At 42.2% G+C, this 25,763-nt stretch overlaps 1 protein-coding gene and 1 pseudogene across 1 annotated transcript in view; both read left to right on the top strand.

The window, feature by feature from the left end:
- Window positions 1-25,763, top strand: part of HABP4 (hyaluronan binding protein 4) — a 38,994-nt gene that overhangs the window by 7,122 nt on the left and 6,109 nt on the right. Inside the window, exons 3-6 of the mRNA XM_055130424.1 lie at window positions 8,486-8,647; window positions 9,044-9,112; window positions 17,290-17,373; window positions 25,109-25,277. Of these exons, the coding sequence (XP_054986399.1) occupies window positions 8,486-8,647; window positions 9,044-9,112; window positions 17,290-17,373; window positions 25,109-25,277 (484 nt within the window). The remainder of the gene's footprint in view (window positions 1-8,485; window positions 8,648-9,043; window positions 9,113-17,289; window positions 17,374-25,108; window positions 25,278-25,763) is intronic.
- Window positions 15,002-15,099, top strand: LOC129403913 (U6 spliceosomal RNA; annotated as a pseudogene).

Genomic DNA, 25,763 nt, shown 5'->3' with positions numbered 1-25,763 from the left:
CATATAAGTATGTATAGCTGGATACAGAACATAAGAGGATTTTCCCCCCTCTATTTGTAGATTTACAGAAAAGTAGGAAAATACAGAGAATTTCCATATACCCTATATGCTAACATTTTTTAGCACATTTACTTTTTCAACCTCTTCCTTTCTCCCCCCATTCCTCCCTTTTCTTCTCCTCTCTCCTACGACTTCTCTTCTCGTCCTTTTTTATTCACTTGAGAGAAAAGTGCAGGAATGTCTTATTTTTTTAATTGAATCACTGAGATACCACCGGTTTTCACAATTTCCCTCCCTCCACTTCCCCCATCCCAGCAGGCACTTTTCTTTTGCTGTCTGTCTCTAGAAATGTATTTTTATCCCTAAAATTTAAAAAACATCCCTAAAATTATGCACTCATTACCAGACTCATTAATATTGCTACAGTAAATATTATATAATTCTCTAAATGGTCTACACACTACTCAGTTTTCAGAAATTATATTAATTTTGGGCAAAAGGAAGATATTTTGGCTCTGTATGTAGTTCTGATAATGTGTATGACATTTGTCACCTTTAATTTGGTTTAGTTCCTTAGTCTTTATTTTTTATAAATTTTACATTCTTATGAAAAGTATGGGACAGTCATTTTATAGCATAGCTTATGATTTTAGTTTGGTGTTTCCTCATGGAGTGAGGTTTTGCACTTTGCCCAGAATACCACGGAAGTAATCTTATGTCCTCATCAATGTGTCATGTTAGAGATTTTTACTTTCAAGGACATCACGAATCACGAAATCCCGTTAATCACCGATTTCTCGGGCAGGCTTAGTAACATCTCATTTTATCCTTTCCCTGAGATCTTAGAAGTCTGTCTCGACTCGGCCCTCCTAATGATGTTGCACTGGGGGCTCTTCAGGGTCAGGGGAATGAGATCCAGCTTGTTACTGGATTTTGCATATGAATACACCATGAGAAGCTTGCAAGGCTGTCCCATGTGGGCAGGAAACTCTCAGAAGCTTGCCATTTCTCCTAGAGGGAGAAGTAGGATAACAAGATATCATGCTTCTGGGAGCTTGCTTTTAAGTCTCTGGATGTTGGCCACTGATGGGGTCACACACACCTGGGCTCCTCTACCGGTACCTTCATGCATGAGGCCTATCCAAACGTGTGGAAAGGGGCCTCCAGCATGGCTGTAGCTAGGTTCCGGTGGTCTTCAGCCACCGGGAGCTCTGCTCGGGGTGGGGAGGGAAGCTGGAGCCCATCCCCTCTGAGGGGTCCCAGGGAAGACAGCCAGGCGTGCGGGCAAGAGTCTCTCATCAAGGACCTATGAATTTTTAAAATAAATGTTGTGCTATAAGAAAAGATTTTTCGGGACTGGAGCAATAGCACAGTGGGTTGGGCCTTGGACGCTGCCGACACAGGTTTGATTCCCAGCATCCCATATGGTCCCCTGAGTACTGCCAGGAGTAATTCCTGAGTGCAGAGCCAGGAGTAACCCCTGAGCATTGCCAGGTGTGACCCCCCCAGAAAAGGGAAAAAATAAAAGATTTTTCTTGATTTCTTAAAAAATCCTCTTCTATTGGTATCAAATGATCTTAACTGAAAATTAGTTATAGGGGCTGCAAAGATAGTATGGTTCTTGCCAACCTGAGTTCAATCTCTAGCACCACATATGTCTCCCCAAGGCCCATCAGGGGCTTTTCCTGAGGGCAGAGTCAAGAGTAAGCCCTGAGCACTAGTGGGTATGGCCCCAAAACAAGCAAAAGCAAAACAATATACACATAAGTTATAATCACTTTAGACAATTTAGAAAATATATAAAATTATAGAGAAAATTAGTGTTGGCTGATTTTCTTTTTTCAGTATGCAGATATTCTTAGATGCTGAGATGATAGTTTATATGCACCAAGTAATTTATTTTTCTTATTTTCCACTCAACAAGTTTTTCCCTTGTCAGTAAGAGTTTTTGTGACTATTTGTAAGAGTTCTATACTGATATTTTGTTTTGAATACATTATAATTATTGCCATAAGTGTAGGACATTTGTGCAGCTTTCAGTGTTTTCGTTTTTTTGTTTGTTTGTTGTGGCTTACAAATAAATAATACCCAGTGAAAAGCCTTTTATATTTGTTGTGACTTTCCTAGATGGAGTTCTAGAAATGGGAATCAATCCCAGTTAGTCATGAAAATCAGTGGGTTCTCCGCTAAGTGTCTTGTATTCAAATTGTGATCCAGTCTGTGCTTGGATGCAAAGTTGAGGACACATGTAGTATGAAAACAGAGTGGAGGCTGGAGTGGTGGCAATGGAGCTATGAACCTAGATACATCATTATCCTTGTAACCTGTCAGTTTGCTCTGTCTCTAAGAATCTCTGAAAGCATTTCTCATAACACTTGTGCAGACTTGAATATAATCAAATTTGATGTTATTAACAGCAGAGAGTCTCTTGCCCACATGCCTGGCTGTCTTCCCCGGGGCCTCCTCAGAAGGGATGGGCTCCAGCTTCCCTCCCGACCCCGAGCAGAGCTCCCGGTGGCCGAAGACCTCCGGAGCCTAGCCACAGCCATGCTCAAGGCCCCTCTCCACATGTTTGGACGAGCCTCACGCATGAAGGTACCAGCAGTGGAACCCAGGTGTGTGGGACCCAGGGCTGAGATCTCCAAGGCTGCTCGGATCGGGACTGGGCCTCCTCCGCCCAGATTTCCCATCTCCCAGTAGCTAGGAGGTCACACCCAGGGACTGCCCCCTCCCAGCGCCGTGTAATCCTGTCAACGGCCAGCATCCAGAGCATCCAGAGACTTAAAAGCAAGCTCCTGGAAACACGCGGGGCCACTTTGTGGCTGCGCGATGTCTTATAGCCTACTTCTCCCTCTGGGAGAACCTGGCAAACTACTGAGAGTTTCCTGCCCACATGGGAGAGCCTCGCAAGGTCCCCATGGTGTATTATTATGCCCAAATCAGTAACAAGCTGGGTCTCATTCCCCTGACCCTGAAAGAGCCTCCAGTTGGAAGGATGCAGTAGAGAGAGACTTCTAAAATCTCAGGGCTTGGACTAATGGAGATGTTACTGAGACCGCTTGAGAAATTCGGCGATCAACGGGATGATGATGATGTTAATGTTAATAACAAGGCATGGTATCACTCTCCTGTTCTTTGAGACCTAGACATACTTATTGGAGAGTGCTATAGGATATTGTTTATCTTAAAAGATAATCTATTCCCTATATTTCAAGCAAAGACCTGGTATTTTAACCATAAGTTCTCTGGTCACAGCAGAGTACTTAGTTTGCTAAGGCAGAGTACACACATATTTTCATGTGGGGTAAGGCCTGTTTTTCTGTGAAGGCTGAGGTAGCGGTCAATGTAAGTGCCTCAAATCAGTTGGATCACCTGTTGCTTCTACTCTGGAATCAAAATCACAACTTAGAGTAGTTTTGTGGGCTCCAAATAATAAACTGAAGTGAACTGTTATAATATGGACCAAGAGGAAATTGGTCATCTTCTGAATGGATTCATTATGGCTCTTTCTTAAAGTACAGTTCACTGCCCATCATATAAATTCTGTTCTTAAAGTATCATTTATTCAGTTTAAATTTTCACCCTCATATGGAAGCATTTTTTTGTGTTTTGTTTTGGGGCAACAACTGACTTTCTCTGGGGTTATTCTTGGCTCTGCATAGGGATCACTTCTTTTGGGGCTTGGGATCAATGGGTGATGGGGGTCCAACACACACTGCTGTGTGTAAGGTAAATGCCCTGCTGCTGTTCAATCTCTTTATCCCAATAAACATGTATATTGTACTAAAATATGGTTAACATAAAACTGACCATTTTAACCAATTCTAAGTGTGCAATTCAGTGGCATTAGGTGCATTTACATTGTTTTACAACTACTACCACTATCTTTCTCCAGAACTTTCTCATCTTTCTCAGCCTCTACTGATTGAACTCTCTAATGCCCCATTTCCTTCCTTCCATATGTACTTACTTGTAGTGTTGTAAGAGAGTTGCAGGTTTGTAGAGCTATATGCTTGGTTACATATTGTTTTTCTTTCTTTTGCTTGTCAATACATCACAAAACTTCCTAAGTAGACTTCACTTCTCAATGTTATAAATAGTGATGTATCTTATTTTCTTTTTACTTATTATTATACCCATTACATGTCACATGTCATCTTTTTAAACATAAAATTAGGTATACCTCTCTGGGTTTAAAACTCTAATGCCACTAGACTTAATGTTTTATTGTTAAAGAGTGTGTGTGTGTGTGTGTGTGTGTGTGTGTGTGTGTGTGTGTGTGTGTGTGTGTGTGTGTGTGTGTATGAAGCAAGGTAGTTTTTATTGAAAATTACTTAGGTGTGAAAGGTGAGAAAGAGAGGAGAGAAATTCACTTTTCCAGAGTGGAAAAGGCACAGAGACATAGACATAGAGACAGGCGAGCAAAATATGAAAAAGCAGCTTGCATTTAAGGAGTAAGCTGCTTTAAATATTTTTAAAAGTCTTCATAATTTAAATACTTAAGTCATCTTGTAAATGAGGGTTTAGTCATAAAAAGTATATGATTCCACGGGAGTTTGAATCTAGTGGAGGTGATGATAGTGATGTTGGTGAGAGAAGTGGTTGTCAGGCTTAAAAATGTAGCATACGTCCCCACGAATAGTAAAACAATCCTTTGGAAAAAGAAGATGGGAGATAGTACCTGACCCAACTTCAAACTGTACTACAAAGTCATAGTAATTGACACAGCGTGGTACTGGGATAAAGATAGACCCACAGATCTATGGAACAGTTGAATATACTGACACCAGCCCTCAATATATGATCACCTAATCTTTTTTTTGGGGGGGGGGTCACACCCGGCAATGCACAGGGGTTACTCCTGGCTCATGCACTCAGGAATTACTCCTGGTGGTGCTCGGGGGAACATATGGGATGCCAGGAATTGAACCCGGGTCACTCATGTGCAAGGCAAAAGCCCTTCCCGCTGTGCTATTGCTCCAGCCCCTCACCTAATCTTTGATAAAGTAGCATGAAATATGAAGTGGAACAAGGAACGCCTCTTCAACAAGTGGTGCTGGGAAAACGACATGTGAAAAATGAACTCAGACCTCTTTCTAATGACATGCACAAAAGTCAGATCAAAGTGGATTAAAGACCTCAATATCAGACCTTGATCCATAAGGTACATAGAGGAAAATATGGTCAGAACCCTCAGTGACATTGACGCTAAAGACATCTTCAAAGATGAAACACCACTGACCAAGCAAGTGGAAGCAAAGGTAAACAAATGGGACTACATCAAACTAAGAAGCTTCTGCACCTCAAAAGAAATGGTGCAAAATTCAAAGACAACCCATGGGATGGGAAAAATTATTTACCTAATACCCACCAGATAAGGGGTTAATATCCAAGATATGAGGCATTGGTAGAACTTGACAAGGAAAAAACATCTAACCCCATAAAAAAAGGGGAGAAGAAATAAACAGAAGCTTCCTCAAGGAAGAAATACAAATGGTGAAAAGGCACATACAAAATACATCGCTAATCATCAGGGAGATGCAAATCAACAATGAGATATCTCACACCACAGAGACTGGGACACATCAAAAAGAACAAGAACAACCAGTACTGGCATGGATTAGGGAAGAAAGACTCTCCTTCATTGTTGGTGGGAATGCCATTAGTCCACCCTTTTTGGAAAACAATATGGTTATTCCTCAAAGACCTAGAAATTGAGCTTCCATGTGACTCAGCAATACCACTTCTGGGAATACAACCCAGGGGCCCAAAAACACACTGCAGAAAAGCCACGTGCTTTTCTATGTTCAGTGCAGCACTGCTCACAATAGCCAGAATCTGGAAACAAACTGAGTGCCTGAGAACAGGTGACTGGATAAAGAAATGTATCTACAAATGGAATAATGCACTGCCACCAGGAAAAAAGAAGCTATAAAATTCATGTATAAATGGATGGACATGAAAGAATATCATGCTGAATGAAATGAGAGGGAGAGGGACAGACATATAACGATTGAACTCATTTGTGGAATATAAAAACACATAGTATGAGACTAATACTGAAGGACAATAGAAATAAGAGCCAAGAGAAATGTTCCACAGTTGCAAGCTTGCCACAAATGGTGGTTTGGGGAGGGCAGCTAGGATAGAGAAGGAACCGCTATGACAAAGATAGTTGGAAATGATCACTCTGGACAAGAACTGAGTGCTAAAGTGGGTAAAGGGAGAAACAACTTTTCAGTACCTGTATTGCAAACCATAATGCCAAGAAGAAAGGGGAGAGAGAGAGAGAAATGCTTGCCATAGAGGCAAGCTGTGGGGAGGGCAGGGCAGGAGGGAAATGGGGGGACATTGGTGGTGGGAAATGGACAGTGGTGAAGGAATGGGTAATGGAACATTGTATGACTAAAACCCAATCATGAACAACTTTGTTACTGTGTTTCTCAGAGTGATTCAATAAAGAAATAAGAGTATGAGAATGGGGCTGGAGAGATAGCACAATGGGTAAGGCATTTGCCTTGCACACGGCCAACCCGGGTTCAATTCCTCTGTCCTTCTTGGAGAGCCTGGCAAGCTACCAAGAGTATCTCACCCGTACCAGAGAGCCTGCAAGCTACCCGTGGCACATTCGATATGCCAAAAACAGTAACAAGTCTCACAATGGAGATGTTACTGGTGCCTGCTCCAACAAATTGATGAGCAGTGGGATGACAGTGATAAAGTGAAGAATGGGACTGGACCATAGTTGGAAGCCTGTCTCATGAGCTGGGGGAGAAGGCAGCTGGAATAGAGAAAGGATCACTTAAGACAATGATGGTTGGAGGTATCATTCAGGATGGGAGATGTGTGCTGAAAGTAGATAAAGGACCAAACATGATGGCCTCTCATCTTTGTAATAACAAACCATAATGCCCCAAAGTAGAGAGTATGGGGGAGATTGTCTGACAGAGGTAGGGGGAGGGTTGGAAAGTGGGAGTATACTGGGGACATTGGTGGTGGAGAATGTGCACTGGTGGAGGGATGGATGTTTGATCATTGTATGATTGAAACTCAAACATGAAAGCTTTGTAACTGTATCCCATGGTGATTCAATAAAAAAAAAAAAAGAAAAATACTATGCTAAGCTGTGATTAATAGAAATGCAATAGATCTCTGAAAAATAGCAATGTGATACAGAATATCTGTGATTTCTGTCAGTAATAAAGACTGGGTACTGGTTAAAAAAGAATGAGGCTAGAGCAATAGCAGAGCGGGTAGGGTGTTTGCTTTGTATGAGGCCGACCTGGGTTTGGTTCCCAGTATTCCATATGGTCCCCCGAGCACTGCCAGTAGTAATTCCTGAGTGCAGAGCCAGGAGTAACCCTTGTGCATCGATGGGTGGGACCCAAAAATGAAAAAAAAAAAACAGTATAAGAAGCACAATGTAGATTTTTTTTTTTAAGGTAGCATGTGTGACTGGGAAAATCTACATCTTGACTGATACACGTGGTTATGTATCTGCAAGACAGAAAGACAGAATAAATGAAGATATCCACAAAAAGAAGTAAGCTGGTCTTTTGGCTTGAGATAAGAAAGACCAGAGAGGCCAGGTTTCATAATAGCATTAGTGTAGTGAGGAACCAGGATGGGGAAGTTGTACGTAGCCTCGCAGTTCAGCACAAATGGGTCTCTAGAACATTTGAGTCATAGTGTACAGTGCAGGAAAATGTTCTGTGGAAAGGGCAAGTGCTGTCCTTGCCCTCCTCTGTGTGATCTGGATGTGGTGACCAATTTGTTGACTGAGGGACAAGAATACCTTATGGATTTTGTATATGTTTGGGTGTTTTCTATTCAAAGATGACTTTTTCAGAACAGGAAGGAAGAGAAGCCAAAAAAGGCCTGAGGAAAATTAGTGATGGGCCGTGTCAAATGACTAATCCAGATCAAATGATTTAGATGTAAAAGGTACAAACAAAAATTTGACAGCCAAGAGGCTTTCTTCATCTGTCCCTGGAAGTTTATGTGGAGTGAGTAGTGGTGGTAGAAGGTGGGGTGACGTAGGTTAGTGTTTTCAAACCTAAGTGTGATTCTTTATTGTTTGTAGAGGTGGGGCATGGTTTGAAATTTAACCACTATGCCTATAGAAACATTGTACATTTAAATTCTGGTCTATTTCTAATCTGTGGCAAATGTCACAGAGAAAGGGATAGATTAGTATGAGCCACTTAAGAACTGCTACTCTTATCCTATGAACTTAAGCCAGTTGTCTGCTTCTATAAAAGGCCTTACTGTCCTTGTCTTTGGCACAGACTTGTTCATGAGAATTAAATTACACTTTGGAAAGTAGTCAGTGCTATGGGGAGGATGTGCTAAAATTGACAGTTTGTTACTCAAGCTACTATTTTTCCAGTATACTATGGCCACAATATTCTAGAATTTTTTTTTTCTGAAAAAAATCTCAGCTCTTCAATCCCACTTACCACTTATTACATCCATCTATTCCTAGACTGGTAGACAGGTTTGATCGAGAGAGACCACTGAGAGGACGTGGTGGCCTGAGAGGAGGTATTCGAAGCAGAGGAAGAGGAGGTCCTGGAAACAGAACTTTTGATGCCTTCGACCAGAGAGGGAAACGAGAATTCGAAAGATATAGTGGGAATGATAAGACGTAAGTTTCTTTGCAAATACTGTTTTTACTTAAGATCCTGTAGTATGTTTATGAATCTTTTTATGTTCCAGTTGACTTTAGGTTAGTGGCTATTATTCCTGAGAGAGATGAGCCCAGGACAGCTTTTATCATCAACTTTTCTTACTGGTGGGGCTGGAGCAATAGCACAGTGGGTAGGGCGTTTGCCTTGCACACAGCCAACCCGGGTTCGATTCCCAGCATCCCATATGGTCCCCTGAGCACCACCAGGAGTAATTCCTGAGTGCATGACTCAGGAATAACCCCTTTGTATCGCCGGGTGTGATCCAAAAGAAGAAAAAAAGCAAAAAACAAAAAGCAAACAACTTTTACTGGAGAGCAACTTTCAGTTGAAGGGTATATTCTTTCTTTCTTTAGAGTCAGCAGAACCGAAGACAGCATGGGTGGATGTGGAGTTCACACTTGGGGATTGGGTAAAGAAACCAGGTATTGTGTAAACATGCTCTTCTATAAATTACAGTTATATATATTTTTAATTTTATTGAATTAAGCTTTCATGTTTGGGTTACAATCACACAATGATCAAACACCCATCCCTACACCAGTGCACATTCCCCACCACCAATATCCCCAGTACACTGCCCCTTTCCCACACTACCCCTGCCTCCATGGCAGACAATATTCCCCATACTCTGTCTACTTTTGGACATTATGGCTTGCATAATTTTTTTTTCCTTTTCTTTTTTTTTAATTTATTTTTTAATTGTGTCACCATGAGAACAGTTACAGGGCTTTTAGGATCGAGTCTCAGTCATACTATGCTCAAACACCCATCCCTTTACCAGTGCACGTGTTCCATCACCAAAAACCCCCAGCATACCCTCCCTTCCACTCCTCCTCTGCCTGTGTGGCAGATGATTTTCACTTTTCAGTTTTCGACAGGAAACTCACTATCATTATTTGGAGTTTTTCCTCCAACAGTCAGACCTGTCAGAATGGCATCATTAGATTGTACGTTTTCTGTTGTTGGTAACAAAGAGCATATGATGTTGCACAGTCTCAAAAGCAGCCGCTCAGTTTTGGAATTCTGGTGTTAAGTCCAGAGGTATTTCTGCCAGCAGCCACTGCATTCCGAGATTGGTTTCTGTGATGCTGGGATCATGGCTGTTAGGAGCGGAGGAGCTGTTCATGGGCGACCGCTCAGGGTCTTATTTGGGCAGGAGGCAGGGCTGGTTGTGCCTTCCCATCACAGGTTTCCCCATGCATCCTGTCCCATCACTGCAAACTCCTACCTCTCTGTCTAGTTGGTTTTGAATGGTGGTGGTCACCATGCTGTCACAGGGGGGAAATGGCCAAGGGACAGAAACCCTTCCCCTCCCAGGGCTGCACGGGGTCGTAGCTTAGTTTACAGTCCCGGAATATATCTGTCAGCAGCCGCTGCATTCTGAGATTGGTTTCTGTGCCTCTGGGATAATGGATGCTCAGGGGTGGTGGAGCCATTCCTGAGCATATTTTTTGTATATCAGGACGTGGCCATGTTGTTTGGAGATGTCCCAGTCCCACATACCGGAGTCGTGTTAGTAGAAACTCAGTGTCGCCGGGCTCCATCTGGAGAAGGCATGCTGGCCATACCTTCTCCGTCTGGCACCCCAATGTTGTTGGGGTCCGGAGCATTCTCCGGCTTGCAGTGCCTGCCGGCCCTGCCCGGCCCGGATTCTTCACTGCTGGATGCTGTGGCAAGATGGCACCGAGGGCAGGTCGAGGGCGTGACTTCGGCGACAGGGGCAAATTGGAAACTGGGCTGGCGCCTCCCCCTTCCAGTGCCCCCTCACAGATTGGAGATGTCCCAGTCCCGCATACCAGAGCCGTGTTAGTAGAAGCTCAGCGTCACCGGGGATCCACCTGGAGAAGGCATGTTGGCTGTACCTTCTCCGTCTGGCACCCCGGTGTTATTGGCCTGGTCTGGGGTCCGGAGCATTCTCTGGCTTGCGGAGTCTGCAGGAACGGCCCGGATTCTTCCTGCAGAGAGTCTCTTGCCTGTGTGCCTGGCTGTCTTCCCTGGGACCCCTCGGAGGGGATGGGCTCCACCTTCCCTCCCCACCCCGAGCAGAGCTCCTAGCAGCCAAAGACGTCTGAACCCTAGCCACAGCCATGCTAAAGGCCCCTCTCCACACATTCAGACGAGCCTCACACATGAAGGTACTGGCAGAGGAACCCAGGTGTGTGGGACCTGGGGCTGAGACCTCCACGCCTGCTCGGATCGGGACTAGGCCTCTTCTGCCCAGATTTCCCATTTTCCAGTAGCTAGGCGGTCACACCCAGGGACTGCCCCCTCCCGGCGCCGTGTAATCCCATCAGCAGCCAACATCCAGAGACTTAAAAGCAAGCTCCTGGAAGTGTGAGTCTGCTTTGCAGCTAAGCGATATCTTATAGCCTACTTCTCCCTCTAGGAAAAACTGGCAAGCTACTGAGTTTCCTGCCCACATGGGAGAGCCTGGCAAGGTCCCCATGGTGTATTCATAAGCCAAAACTAGTAACAAGTTGGGTCTCATTCCTCTGACCCTGAAAGAACCTCCAATACAGCATCGTTGGGAAGGACAAGTAGAGAGAGGCTTCTAAAATCTCAGGGCTAGGATGAATGGAGACATTACTAAGACCACTCGAGAAATTCAATGATGAACGGGATGATGATGATGATGATGATGATGATGATGATGATGATGATGATGATGATGATGGCTTGCAACACAGACACTGAGAGGTCATCATGTTTGGTTTATTATCTACTTTTGGCACACATCTCCTATTCCAACTGATTCCTCCAGTCATCATTTTCTTAGTTATCCCTTCTCTATTCCATCTGCCTTCTCCCCTCTGCTCATGAAGCAGGCTTCCAGCTAGGGGGCAATCCTCCTGGCCCTTGTATCTATTGTCCTTGCTTGTCCTTGCCTCATGTGATGTTATTCTGTACTCTACAAATGAGTGCAGTCCTTCTATGTCTGTCCCTCTCTTTCTGACTCATTTCACTTAGCATGAAACTCCATGTCTATCCATTTATAAGCAAATTTCTTGACTTCATCTCTCCTAACAGAGGATAGTATTCCATTGTGTAAATGTACCAAAGTTTCTTTAACCAATCATCTGTTCTAAGGCACTTGGGTTGTTTCCAAATTTTGGCTACTGTGAACAGTGCTGCAATGAACATATAGGTACAGATGTCAATTCAACTGTGCTTTTTTGCATCCTTGGGATATATTCCCAGAAGTGGTATTGCGGAGTCATATGGAAGCTCAATTTCTGTTTTTGAAGAACTGTCCATATTGTTTTCCAGAAAGGCTGGACCAGTCAGCATTCCCACCAACAGTGAAAGAGCATCCCTTTTCCCCCACATCCATGCCAGCACTGGTTGCTTTTGTTCTTTTGAATGTGTGCCAGTCTCTGTGGTGTGAGATGATATCTCATCGTTGTTTTGATTTGCATCTCCCTGATAACTAGCATTGTGGAGCATTTTTTCATGTGCCTTTTGGCCATTTGTATTTCTTTTTTGAGGAAACTTCTGTTCATTTCTTCACCCCATTTTTAAATGGGATTGGAGGTTTTTTCTTATACAATTCTACTAGTGTCTTGTATATCCTGGATATTAGTCCCTTATCAGATGGGTATTGTGTAAATATTCTTTCTCATTCTGTGGGCTCTTTCTATATTTTAGTCACTGTTTCTTTTGAAGTGCAGAAGCTTCTTAGGTTGATGGAGTCCCATTTGTTTATGTTTTCTTCCACTTGCATGGTCAGTGCTGTTTCATCCTTAGAGATGCTTTTAGCTTCAGTGTCTTGGAGGGTTCTGCCTACATTTTCCTCTATGTACCTTATAGATTCATGTCTGATACTGAGGTCTTTAATCCACTTTGATCTGACTTTTGTGCCTGACATTAGACAGAGGTCAGAGTTCATTTTTTTGCAGATAGCTATCCAGTTTTCCCAGCACCACAGCTTTTTGAGGATGAAGTATCCTGTATGTATGTACTAAGTCCCTTTCTTTCATTTCTTCCCTCAGATGAAGTATGTCCTTGCTAAGCTTGAGGCTGGTTGATTTTTTCAAGAGGTGATAAAGCGGTGTTGAAATCTCCCACTACTATTGTGTTGCTATCAGTGTCTTTCTTCAAGTCTTATGAGTAATTGTTTTAAGTACTTTGCTGGTCCCTCATTAGGTGCATATATATTTAGTATTGTAAGTTCTTCCTGTTGTACAGATCCCTTTATCAATAAGAAATGACCTTCACTGTCTCTTGTGACTTTCTTCAGTCTGAAATCAATGTGGTCTGATACTAGGATGGCTACCCCAGCTTTTTTATGGGAGTTGTTTGCCAAATTACAGTTATATTTGAGCTGCTTTTAAAATTCTACAGTTTCAGGGGCTGGAGAGATAGCACAGCGGGTAGGGTGTTTGCCTTGCACGCGGCCGACCCGGGTTCTAATCCCAGCATCCCATATGGTCCCCTGAGCACCGCCAGGGGTAATTCCTGAGTGAAGAGCCAGGAGTAACCCCTGTGCATCACCGGGTGTGACCCAAAAACCAAAAAAATAAAATAAAATAAAATAAAATTCTACAGTTTCAACCATAAAGATTTGTGACAAATGATTGTTTATTTTTAATACCTGTGTATTTTCATGTGCCTCAGTGCTTTTTAAATTCCTAGATGTTGCATATCTTCTGTAACTTTTCAAAGTGCTTATGTACACTATATCTTGGTTTAATAAAATCAAAATTATAGCTCATTGACAAATTTCACCTGAGGCTTATCTGAGGTTCCAAGTAGTTTTAGTACTTAGAAGAGATACTTGGTTCTGCAGGATGTCATTGTATGGCTGCAGAGGCAATATCTTCCTGGTGTCTGCAAAGAAATAAGTAGAAATAAGCAGGGAGTGCAGGCAAGAAGTGGGTCCCTGTTAAAAATTAAAAAAGAAGTGGGGCCTCTCAATGAAGTATCATAGGGCAAGTTTTTCAGATGTTAGAAAACCCAAAAGGGATACAGACTTCTGACTTTACTACTTTGAAGAATAATCTTTGTTTTTAAGATGTGTTCAGTAGGTATGCCAAAAAAAGAATCAATTAAATGTACTAGTATTGCACAGCTGTGCTGTTAGTGAAAGGAAATGTGTTGAAATTTCCTAAATCCTAGGACACACACATACTTCCCTTTCTGGACAATCTAATTTACTATCTTACCTAGACCACTCCATTTTCTTTTTATTTTTAACCTAAAAAGAATTTGGATCTAGTTTGCTACATAGCCTAAGGGGAAGTCAGTCTACTGCACTATCTCCCAACCTCAATAAATTGGAATTTCTAAATTAAATTTTTTCAGTTTTAATTGAATTTTTTTTTCCTTTTTGGATCACACCCAGCGAAGCTCAGGGGTTACTCCTGACTCTGCACCCAGGAATTACTCCTGGCAGTGCTCAGGGGACCATGTTGGGTTGGCTGCATGCAAGGCAAACACCCTACCCACTGTGCTATCATTCTGGTTCCTAATTGAACTTTCAGTAGCATGAAAACTGTATAGTACAGTGGAATTATGTGCCAGCCTGGATCAATGAGAATAGAGGTGAGCCTAACACAGAGTGTTGTGCGCCTGGCTGCTGAGGTTCAGTGCCCCACACTGTGTTAAAGGTGCAAAGAATTTGCTGCAGTTTATTTTTCCTTCCTGAAGATGTAGATAGTAAAACTGGAACAATGAACTAAACAATGAAAATGATGTGACTGAACTATTTCATACACTGTTAGAGTTTTCTTCAGTTTGACAGTGTCTGCTGAAAATAGAATTTTCTCCCTCAGCAATAATGAAAAAGTATATCAGATAAATCTGTTAGCATTTTGAACATTCACAAATAGAATTTTCAATACCACCTCTTTCCAATATTCATTGTGAAAAGGAAGATATTTGATGTAGAAATCAAGTAACATTTGGTTAAAATATGTTCATTGTCAGAGATCTGGTTAAGTGTGAAATCTTATCAAATTTGAACTAAAAACCCTTGATATATTTAATGTTATTTTGTGGGACATGATATGTTCAAAAAGATATTTTGTACATTAAGTATAATTAAAGTCAGGAAATAGATACAGGCCATCAAATTATATCTTTCTCCTAAAAAATCCAACATTGATTTACTTTCAACAGAATTACAAAATTTGCCAAAATAAGTTGTTAATTTTGAAAATTATTTGGCATTTTGGTTACATAGTTCTACATCAGCTTAGAACTACATCAATTTTAGGCTTAATGTATAAGCCTAAAGTTCTGTACAGGCAGAATATCTGTGATATTTCTTTAAAAGTTGGTTGTACTGAAAAGTCATTGCTAGATGATCTTGTGCTTGCTTGGCAGCAGAGACTGAAATTGGAACATTACATGGAAGGTTAGCATGAACTCTGTAAGGATGATGTAGATTTTTGAAGCATTCCATTTTTTTCCCAAGGTGCTAGATGATCTCACTTATATGCAGTATATAAAGAAAGAAAGGGATGAGACAATCTCCAGTGTAAACAAACCCTGAGACAATCTGTAAAACCTAGGAAGTAGGCTGGAGGGAGGCGGGGAAAGGAACTTCAGAAAGATGGTGGCTAGGTCTTGAGCCTCAGCTGGAGGGGTTGTTATTGGAGCTCTGTAACTGGAAAGCCCTCAGGCTTCAGTAGGACCAAAAACTAGGATATCTTCATGAATAAAATTCATCAGCAAAGTTGGTTGCTTATGTTAAGAAATTCTGGTTTTGGGTGCTGGAGATGTATAACCAGTAGGTGCTTGTCTGCACATCGCTGACCTGAGTTTGATCCCCAACACCCTGTATGGTCCCCAATCCCCTGCCCACCAGAAAGTGATCCCTGAACACAGAACCAGAAGTAAGCCCTACTTCTGCTGTGGCCGCCAAACATACATAAATAAATAAATAAACAAATAAATAAATAAATAAATGCTGGCTCTTATGTTGTCTTTGTAGACCGCTGTTTTCTTCCCTTTTGTCTTATAGTCCTGTTTTGATTTTAATGTTGAAAGTTGAGAACTGTCAGTAAACTCCTTTTTAAAAATGAATTAATTTTCTATTCAGGCACCATGATTTACAATATTGTTAATATTAAAATTTCAAGTAAACAATGATCTGACTCCACATCTACCACCTGTGTCAGCATCTCTCCAATAAGGTCACTCAGTGACTTATTGACTTCATAAACTTTTTAATTATAGTGTAGGTCAAATGTTTATGATAGCGCTAATAAACCTTTGTTGTTGTTGTTGTTGTTACACCCAGCAATGCTCAGGGGCTATTTCTGGCTCTGCACTCAGGAATTACCCTCTGACAGTGCTTGGGGGACCATATGGGATTCTGGGGATCAAACCTGGGACAGCCGAGTGTAAGGCAAATGCCTTCTCTGCTAGACTATTGCTCCGGCCCCAATAGACCTGTTTTTTCATCCCCTTGGTTATTTTGTAGCTAACAGAATGCAGAGAAGGTTGGACCAATTCAGTGCTGTTTCAGATGCTAGACTTGGGGTTTCTTGTTGCTAAAAATTTTTGTGACCCCTCCATTGGGTGCTCTGCCCACTGTGATCTCTCAATCCCAGCATGTGATCATTTGATTTAGGACGTCTCATAAAAGCAAAATATTCAGATTTTCTGCTGAAACTGAATTTAAAAAATTGGTTATGGACCAGAGAGATAGTACTGCAGATAGGGCACTTATCTTGCATGCAGTTGACCTAGATTTAATCCCTGCCACTGTATACAGTTATGCAAGCCAGCTGTGACCCCCAAAACCCATAAAATTAAAATTAATAATTGGTTACAATAAGTTTTAGTTGAAAATTTAAAAACTTACTATAAATAATCTATTTCATAGTTCAACTTACATTTGCTTTTTAGAAAAATATTTATAGAGGGCCAAAGCAATAGTACAGCGGGTAGGGCATTTGCTTTGCATGGAGCTAACCAGGTATGCATGGTTTGATCCCTGGCATTCCCATATGCTTCACCAAGTACTGCCCCGGAGTAATTACTGACAGCAGAGCCAAGAGTAACCCCAGAGCATTACCAGGTGTTGCCCAAAAAGCAAAAAAACAAAAGAGAAAAATAGTTGATATTTTTTGAGTAGCTATATACTGACTAATTTTAGCATTTTTTGCACTTATTTCATTTTTTGTGTTACCTTCTTTTTAAAACCATTTCCTAAGTCTGGTATGATGTCTGTTCTGTAGTACATATGATATATACATAATATTTATACTATATAAAATATGTAACATATATACTGTTTATATATACTATGTTATATATATATACTTTGTTAGATATACTATGTTATATGTGCTGTGTTATAGTTTTAACATAGAGATAGCAAATTTGTATGGCCCTATTCATATTTGGATTTCCCTAAGATACTAAGAGTTTTGAATATTATCTGGCCTTTACCCAAAATACTTTGTATATTTTTTGGAAATAATTTATATAGGTTGACAGCTAAGAGCACATTTCTCTTTTCCATTTTGATGTGGTTACCTGTATATGTATATAATTCCTTAAGGATGTTGAAAGAAAAAGGGTGTTGAAAGTATTTGCTTTTATTCTGAACGTGTGAAAGCGGTGACTCAGATGGTTCTTTGCCTTTCAGCGATGCAGAGCCCCTGGCACCAATGGAAGAGGCCGCAGTGACGGAGGAGACGTTGGGCTCTCCAGAACACGAGTCTCCAGTCAAGTGCGTGTTTCTTTTTTTTTCCACTGCACTGTATTGACACCGTGGTTTACAAAGTCATTCACAATGGTTTGTGACAGGCATTCAATATTCCAACACCAGTCTCACCACCACCATGTCACTATCCCTCCACCATCGCCTCCTTTTTTCCCAGTCACCTCTCGAGCCTACCCTTTATGGCAGGCCCACAATAATTTATTTTATATTTCTTGTTACCCATAAATGGCTAAGAGAATGATCAAAAATAGTTCCTTAGAAATGGGGCTGGGGGCCGGAGCGATAGCACAGCGGGTAGGGCGATTGCCTTGCACGCGGCCGACCCGGGTTCGATCCCCAGCATCCCATATGGTCCCCCAAGCACCGCCAGGAGTAATTCCTGAGTGCAAAGCCAGGAGTAACCCCTGAGCATCGCTGGGTGTGACCCAAAAAGAAAAAAAAAAAATGGGGCTGGAGTGATAGCACGGCACGTAGGGTGTTTGCCTTTGCCTTGCACGCAGCCAGCCTGGGTTCGATTCCCAGCATCCCATATGGTCCCCTGAGCACTGCCAGGAGTAATTCCTGAGTGTGACCCAAAAAGCAAGATAGATAGATAGATAGATAGATAGATAGATAGATAGATAGATAGATAGATAGATAGATAGATAGATAAATTCCTTAGGTGAAAATTGTTGTAGCTCACTATGTGGATATTAAGTTGGTGCGTGGGCCTGAGTGTTTCATTTTTTTTCTGTTGGGTTGTTACTTGTTTTCTTCAGGATTTCTCAGATCAGGAGGTCCAATCTTTGTCATAGCACAGAAAGTAAATTTTCTTAATTTTTTAATGAGTAATAAGCTAATAGTTCAAGTAATCTATAAATAATAATAGATAGTTATTGGGTCCAATCCATGGATTCAGTTTTATGCCCACACATTTTCCTGTCAGCAGCCTGTCCTTTAACTTGGATCTCCTCAGGGTCTAGTCCCTGCTCCGTTTAATCTGTCCTCTCTCCTTTATTCAGGGAGCACTTAAAGCATCAAGCATGTCTATCACTGCTTAAGTACCCTCCCTTTTGACCTTTTGTTGTACCTGCTAGCACCATCCACACGCTGAGCTTTGCAATAAATTTTTAATAACCAGCATTCTGGAATGAATCCTTAGCACCTCCCATCAACCCTGATTTTTCAGACTCCCTTTTTCCCACTCTGCATTAACTGGTTCAGTATTCTTTTTTTCTTTTTGGGTCTGAAACACCCAGTTTCAGCATAACACCCGGTGATGCTCAGGGATTACTCCTGGCTCTGCACTCAGGAATTACTCCTTGTGGTGCTTGGGGGACCATATGAGATGTTGGGAACTTAACCCGGGTTGGCCACGTGCAAGGCAAATGCCCTACCTGCTGTGCTAACGCTCCAGCTCCAACTGTATTAGTCCTCCTTGTCACCATAAATGTGACCACTGTCTGCCACTTTACCCTTCCCTATCCTTTACCCACTCCTGCATCCCACTTTGCTTGTTGGGGTTTTGTTGTCTATGTCAGAGAGGAGAGAGAAGCCGGCATATTTGACTCTGTCCAGCAGAGTTAGTTGCAGAAACTGAGACAGATGCAGAGGCTTATCCAGGTAGCAGGCTGGCCTTGACAGCCCCACATAGTTGGTGGTCTTGCCTTTTATTAGTCACAGCTTCATTTCCCTTCTCCCTCCCACAACATGCACCATTCACCATGAGTTAGTACATAGAACAAAGGATAAACTGTCAGTGCAGCTGTGGGCATAGGGAGACATAGAGTGGAGACAGCAGTGGTCTTGAGACTTGGGAAGACCATGTGCTCTTTTTTGTTTCTGTTTTGTTGCTTTTTGTTTTGTTTTGATGGGTACCATGCCCAATGGTACTCAGGGCTTACTTCTGGCTCTGCACTCAGGGATAACTCCTAGTGAGGCTTAAGGGACCATATGGAGTGCCAGGAATTGAATCCCGGTCTGCCGTGTGGAAGGCAAAAGTTCAACTTGCTCTACTATCACTTCAGCCCCAGCACTGCTCTTGGCAGGCCTCTCCTTACCAGGCTATGCTGCAACCCCCATAAGTCCAAGTCTGTACTTTGCTTAGCAGGATGTTTCCTGCTTAAGTCTGAAACTCTCCCTCGAAGGACATAAGTTTGCGAAAACCTCAACTTTTCTTAGCAGAACATTTCTTGCTAGGCTACATGTTCGCAGCTCTTATGTCCTTGACCTAAGTTTGTTTTACCCACGATATTTCCCAAATCTTAGGGCCTGCATTTACAGGGCAATTTCCCACACATCATCATCTTCTACTCCCTAAGGTGACCCTACTTTGCCCACATCTTCCCTCATAGGAAATTAGAGGCACTGTTTTCCCTTCACTGCTACCGAGTTTGCTAGTTCTACAGGACCCTGGGGCTGGAGCGATAGCACAGTGGTTGGGTGTTCGCCTTTCACGCGGCAGACCCAAGTTCGATTCCTCTGCCCCTCTCGGTGAGCCTGGCAAGCTACCAAGAGTATCAAGCCCGTGTGGCAGAGCCTGGCAAGCTACCCGTGCATATTGGATATGCCAAAAACAGTAACAAGTCTCTCAATGAGAGACGTTACTGGTGCCCGCTCGAACAAATCGATAAGCAACGGGATGACAGTAACAGGACCCTGATGCTTGGCGCTTTCCTCAAGGTTTGTTCACCTCCTTCCTCCCGACTCCGGCTTTCCAATTAGTCCTCAACGTCCTGACACCTGTGCCAACCACTGTGGCTTAATTCACACAAAGGAATATGCTATTATCTCTTACTGCTTTTCCTCATACCTCCCTGCTCCCACCCACCGTTCTTAGAGCCCTTTTCAGACTTGAGCACACTCCCTCCTTCACCTTCAGCGTCACTTCACATCTGCCTCTGTCTTTTATGTCCTTCCAAAATTTCCGCCATGTGGCTGCAGATGTTCCTGTCTGTGTCTTGTTGAACTCTTAGAGTATAAGCCTCCACACTCGGGACCCTGTGGCCACTCCTGCAGACACGCCGCCAGCAGCGTCAGAGTGGGCGCAGACTCCCGACTGGACCCTTATCCCCGAGCTCTTTCCCCAGCCTCACATTTGACTTGTTTTTTTTCTATTTTACAGAGAGGGAAGGAGAGGGAGGGAGAAAGAGAGAAGATGGAGAGAGGACGAGAGACCTGTATTCACCTTCTCTTGGACATCCTGACAGCTCCCCCTGGTCAGGAGGTTAAGGACTAGGGTTCACAAGTCCTCAGTCCTCACTCAGTTTCCGTTTTGTGGGATGGCTTGCTTTCCATCTTGTTGCCAAGTCAGAAACCAAGGCATCAGCCTTGAGACTTTATTCTTTTTCCCTCTCTTCCCAGTCACTTTTCTGGCGCTTCTTTTGGCCCATGTGGTCCTGAGGGTCTCGCCCCTGCTCCCAGTCCCTCTCTGGTTCCAGCCTGTGGCCCTTCTTTCAATGTGCAAACATACTTTCCTCTTACTAGTATGCCACAGAGCTTTTACAAGTGCTGTTTCCTTGCTTCTCTATCCCTCTTCCTCAACTCTCCTCTCCTTGAGTCTGTTTGATTCTTACTCATCCAGAGCTGCCAATAAGCAGGGTGTTGTTAAGAGCAGAGTCTTTGGAGTGAGTTGTAGTAGGTTCAAATCTCAGCTCCCACTTACTAGCTTGGGTGGATTAACTGACATATCTGTGGCTCACTTTTTTAATCTATAAAATGGGAGCATCAGAAGTTGGAGTATGTAATAAGATTTATTGTGTCTGTCTCATACAGTGGCTCATACAATGGTTAGTGCTCTGTGATTGTTGCTATTGTTACTTTACAATGCGCATTAATTCTATAGCGATTGTAAAAGCTGTTAATTACTACTCAAATTAGATAGTGAATTAACTGATGAAATATATTAGTAGTGTATGTGAATGTTGAGAAAGTGAATTAACTAAAAAACTTCAGGGAGAACTTTGTGAGCTAATGAACATATAATTCAGGTTGAATACTAGGAAATTACAGCAAAATTCCAAGGAATAAAATTGATTTGATATAGTCTAGTATCAATACTATTTGACAAATTAATCTGTTACTCTGAACAACAAGATAATGATACATGGTAATCTCACAGTTTCCAGCACCCCAGCTGAGCTGGCCAGCCCACCCTCCCTCTGCAGAGAGTGGACAGGACAGCAGGGAGCTGCTGACGGGACAGTCACCAGGGAGGGCACGTGGCCAGCCATGCCGAGAAGTTTCTTCCACACTGCTCTACCAAGCTTTAAAGTTTGCTAAACTGGTAGTAGGATAGTTATTTTGTATCATTTCAAAATCAGTTTTGTATCTGAGCGACACACTTGAGGATGTCTGATACTCACACTTTTGGCACTGTGCCAGTTGGTGTGGAACGCTGTGGTAAGTGATGTCGGTCTGTCCCTGCCAAGCTCCATAAATATGCACCTCCTTCAGACTGGACGTGTGGTCTGTCCTTTCTGCTGTCCATCCTTCATCTGTCCTCCTGCCCCCCTCCTCCCTCTCACCATCATCAGGCAGTCAGTGACTCTTATTCCCTTCTCTCCCAGCAGTCCTTTTTGTTTCTCTGAACTTGCCCTTTCTGTATATTTCCCATAATTAGATTCATATGTAAGCTTTATATGCTGTTTGTTTTGCTTAGCATATATTTAACTCATTTATTTATTCTTAAGTAAAAAGTGTTTTAGTTGTGATTCCCTCATTCCCTCCATATTTCAATGATAGGGCTGGGTGTGGGGGGATTTCATGTGCCTGGTGTGGTGCTTGCACATTTCTAACCATTGTTTTCACTCTGGCTTGCACAGCAATTGTGGTCAGACACCCATGACCACATGACTCACCATAGCGTCCATTCCTTTGTGATACATTGATGCTTGTTTGGGGCCTCACTCTGCCTGAGGCATAGTTATGGCTGTCATTCTCCTCACAGCTTGCAAAGGGCTCATACATGTGTTTCTGGAGGCTGCACTTTTATTTTTAAATTTTTTAAATTTTTTGCTTTTGGGTCACACCTGGAGATGCACAGGGTCACTCCTGGCTCTGCACTCAGGAATTACCCCCAGCAGTGCCCAGGGGGTAATATGGGATGTTGGGAATCAAACCTGAGTTGGCCGCGTGCAAGGCAAATGCCCTACCTGCTGTACTCCAGCCCCCAAGGCTGCACTTTTAGCAGTTGCATTCACATGTCCTTACTATGGAGCATGCTGCAGATGCAGGAGCATAGATAATAACTTTACTTGGATATATGCCAAGAATGAAATTAAGTGACTAGATCAGATAGTAACAGTTTGCTTTTATCCCTTTCTGCTTCTGGAGCTCAAACCCAGGACCTCACATATAACAGGCATCCACATATAACAGCAGTCCAAAATGTTTGAAATCCTGAAGGCCTCTGCCAAACTTTTCATATTCTCTTCAGCAGTGTATTATTTATTCTTTTTAAAAAGTATATTACATTAAATTTTATTATATACTTGAATCTCATGGTAATAATCATCTTACCTGTCACTAATAAAACTTAAAACAATTCTTTATTAACATATTTGGAATTTACATGAAATAGGTAAGGCCTATATCTGTAAATTTTTCCCCTATACTTTATTTTATTTTCCCTTTATTTTATTTTATTTACACTTTATTTTCCCCCTACACTAAACTCTGGTTTGCAAAGTTGTTCATGATGATTTGTTACAAGCATTCGGTATTCCAGCACCAATCCCACCACCATAACATCTTCCCTCCAGTGTCTCCATTTCTCCAACCACTCCTCAGTCATAGCAGACCCTCAATAATTTATATTGTTTATCAGTAATTTTGTTAGCAGAATGATCAAAAAATATTTCCTTAGAAGAAAATTAGTGTAAATTGTTGCATCTCACCATGGAGACATTAAGTACTTATATGTGAGATTATTAACATGTTGTTGTAGTAACATTAAGACTCTATGTTCATGTTTTGTTAATCGAGATTGGTTGCCTTCTGCGTTACATCCTATCTGATCTGATGTGCTACTATTGGTTTATCAGTGTTATAGAGATAAGATGTTGCATGGTCACATTTGCAGCCATGTGCTCCAAGAAGTCCAAAACTTTAAAGGGGGTGGTACAACTGGAGTTAAAATTTTAACTGGGGGATGGCTTAGGGGTATGGACATGACTGCCTGGGCTTCTGGAACTACTGGGAGTTGTGGGGTGGTAGCCCATCCTGACTCCGAGAAAAGCCTGGAGATTTCAGTCACAAAACCCACATACATGAATTTTTCAGCAGATTAATTTTCTGGGTGAAGCCCGGTCTGGAGACAGTGGAGTCTGGCCAGGGGGATGGTGGTGATTTTGGAGTGTGGGAACAAGTGGCTGCAGGAACTCTGTTTGGGTGGACACTGGACTGACCTGTCCCCCTCCAGGATGCCTTGGATGTCTCAGCCATGCACAAGTGTCTGGAGAAATTTTTCTGGCTGTTCATTAATTTCAAGATTTATCTTTTATTCTAACCATCCTAGTGAGTGTAGTAACTCATTGTAATGTTAACTTGCATTTTCCTCAAGGCTGATGATGTTGAGCATTTTATTGCCTTACTTTTTCCTTAGTGTTTATTCAGAGCCTTTCCTATTTTTTATTTGGGTCATTTATTTATGGTTGTAAGGGGACTTTTATTCTAGATATAAATTCCTTATCATATATCTGACTTACAAATATTTTCAGCCCTTTCATGGGGTATCTTTTTTGCAGCACAAAAGTTTTCAGTTGGGTGATGTTCCGTATTTATTTTGTTCTTTTGTTGCTTCTGCTTTTGATGTCACCTGTATAAAACCATTGCTGAACCGAAGGCCACGCAGGTTCATTTTCTTCTGTTTTCTTCTAAGAATTCCATGCTTATAACTTTTTTACTTATGATAAGGACCCAAGATGATCATTCCTTTATGCTTGTGTCATGTAGCTTTCCCAGCACCATTTGTTGGAACATGTTTATTTTCCTTAGAACTGTCTTTAGCTCCCAGGTTGAAAAACAATCAGTTGTAAATGTGAAGGCTTATTTCTGAACTCTATTTCATATATATGTATAATTCCATATAATATATAACTATTTCATATATATATCCCTCATCTCTTTTAAAAATTCTCCAATTTAAAGGCTGTTCATAAAAGTACATATTTGTAAACCTCATGTAACCTCTGTTCATGCTTTTCTGGATTTGGTTTGTCTCAGGAGCTCCTCCCATTTCCTCTGTGATCATCTCATTTTGTGCTTGATGCCATCTGGGATTAGGAAATGCCTGGAAATGCCATGGGAGGATGATGGTCCTGCTTTCAGAAACGGCTTTGAGCATAGGAACTATCTTCACTTAACAATGATAATATAAAATGTGAAAATAAAATAAGGAAGCTTTTGGTTCACAGATTTTCTTCATTTTCTTAATGGGGCTACTCCCAGCAGTGCTCTGTGGCCCTAGGACTACTCCTGGTATAATGCTCAGCCTAGAATTGTCGGCTTGACAGTTCTGTTCTTGGACTTGGCTATGTTTAGGATTATGCCCAGCTGTGCTCAGGAAACCACCAGAGTGCAGGGAGCAAGCTCAATGGCTACGCGTTTGACCTGCCATCCTAGCCCCTCCAATAGTTTCTAGCTCTTATTAGACTTGAGATGCAGTGCCATGAAAATAACTTAAGCTAACAGATGTGGCTTTTATTTGAAAACATAGGCATTTCAGACCCATTCATAAATGAGACTTTATGCTTCTTTTTAGAGTTCCTGACTTGGAAATAGAAGAAACTCAAGTTCAAGAGATGACCTTAGATGAATGGAAAAATCTTCAAGAACAGACCAGACCAAAGCCTGAGTTTAACATTCGGAAACCCGAGTCTACCGTCCCTTCCAGAGCAGTGGTGATACACAAGTCCAAGTATAGAGATGATGTGAGTCTGATGTTTTGTATCTAGAGGTACCCTTGGATGTTTAATTGTACTTTAGCCTTTAAAATGAGGTGCAGGGCTGGAGCAATAGCACAGCGGGTAGGGCGTTTGCCTTGCTTGTGGCTGACCCGGGTTCGATTCCCAGCATCCCATCTGGTCCCCTGAGCACCGCCAGGGGTGATTCCTGAGTGCAGAGCCAGGAGTAACCCCTGTGCATCACCGGGTGTGACCCAAAAAAAGCAAAAACTAAATAAATAAAATGAGGTGTATGGGGCTGGAGAAATAGTACAGCAGGTAGGGCATGCGGCTGACCCTGGTTAAATCCTGAGCATCCCATATCGTTCCCTGAGCACCACCAGGAGTAATGCCTGAGAGCAGAGCCAGAAATAACTCTTGAGTATCAATGGGTGTGACTCCAAAACAAAACAAAACAAACAAAAACCCAAAATATTTCCACAACAATGCCATTTCAAAGGAAAACTGCTCTGC

The sequence above is a fragment of the Sorex araneus genome, chromosome 3, assembly GCF_027595985.1.
Source record: "Sorex araneus isolate mSorAra2 chromosome 3, mSorAra2.pri, whole genome shotgun sequence".
In the NCBI taxonomy this organism is placed as follows: Eukaryota; Metazoa; Chordata; class Mammalia; order Eulipotyphla; family Soricidae; genus Sorex; species Sorex araneus.
This window is presented reverse-complemented; position numbering and strand designations above follow the sequence as displayed.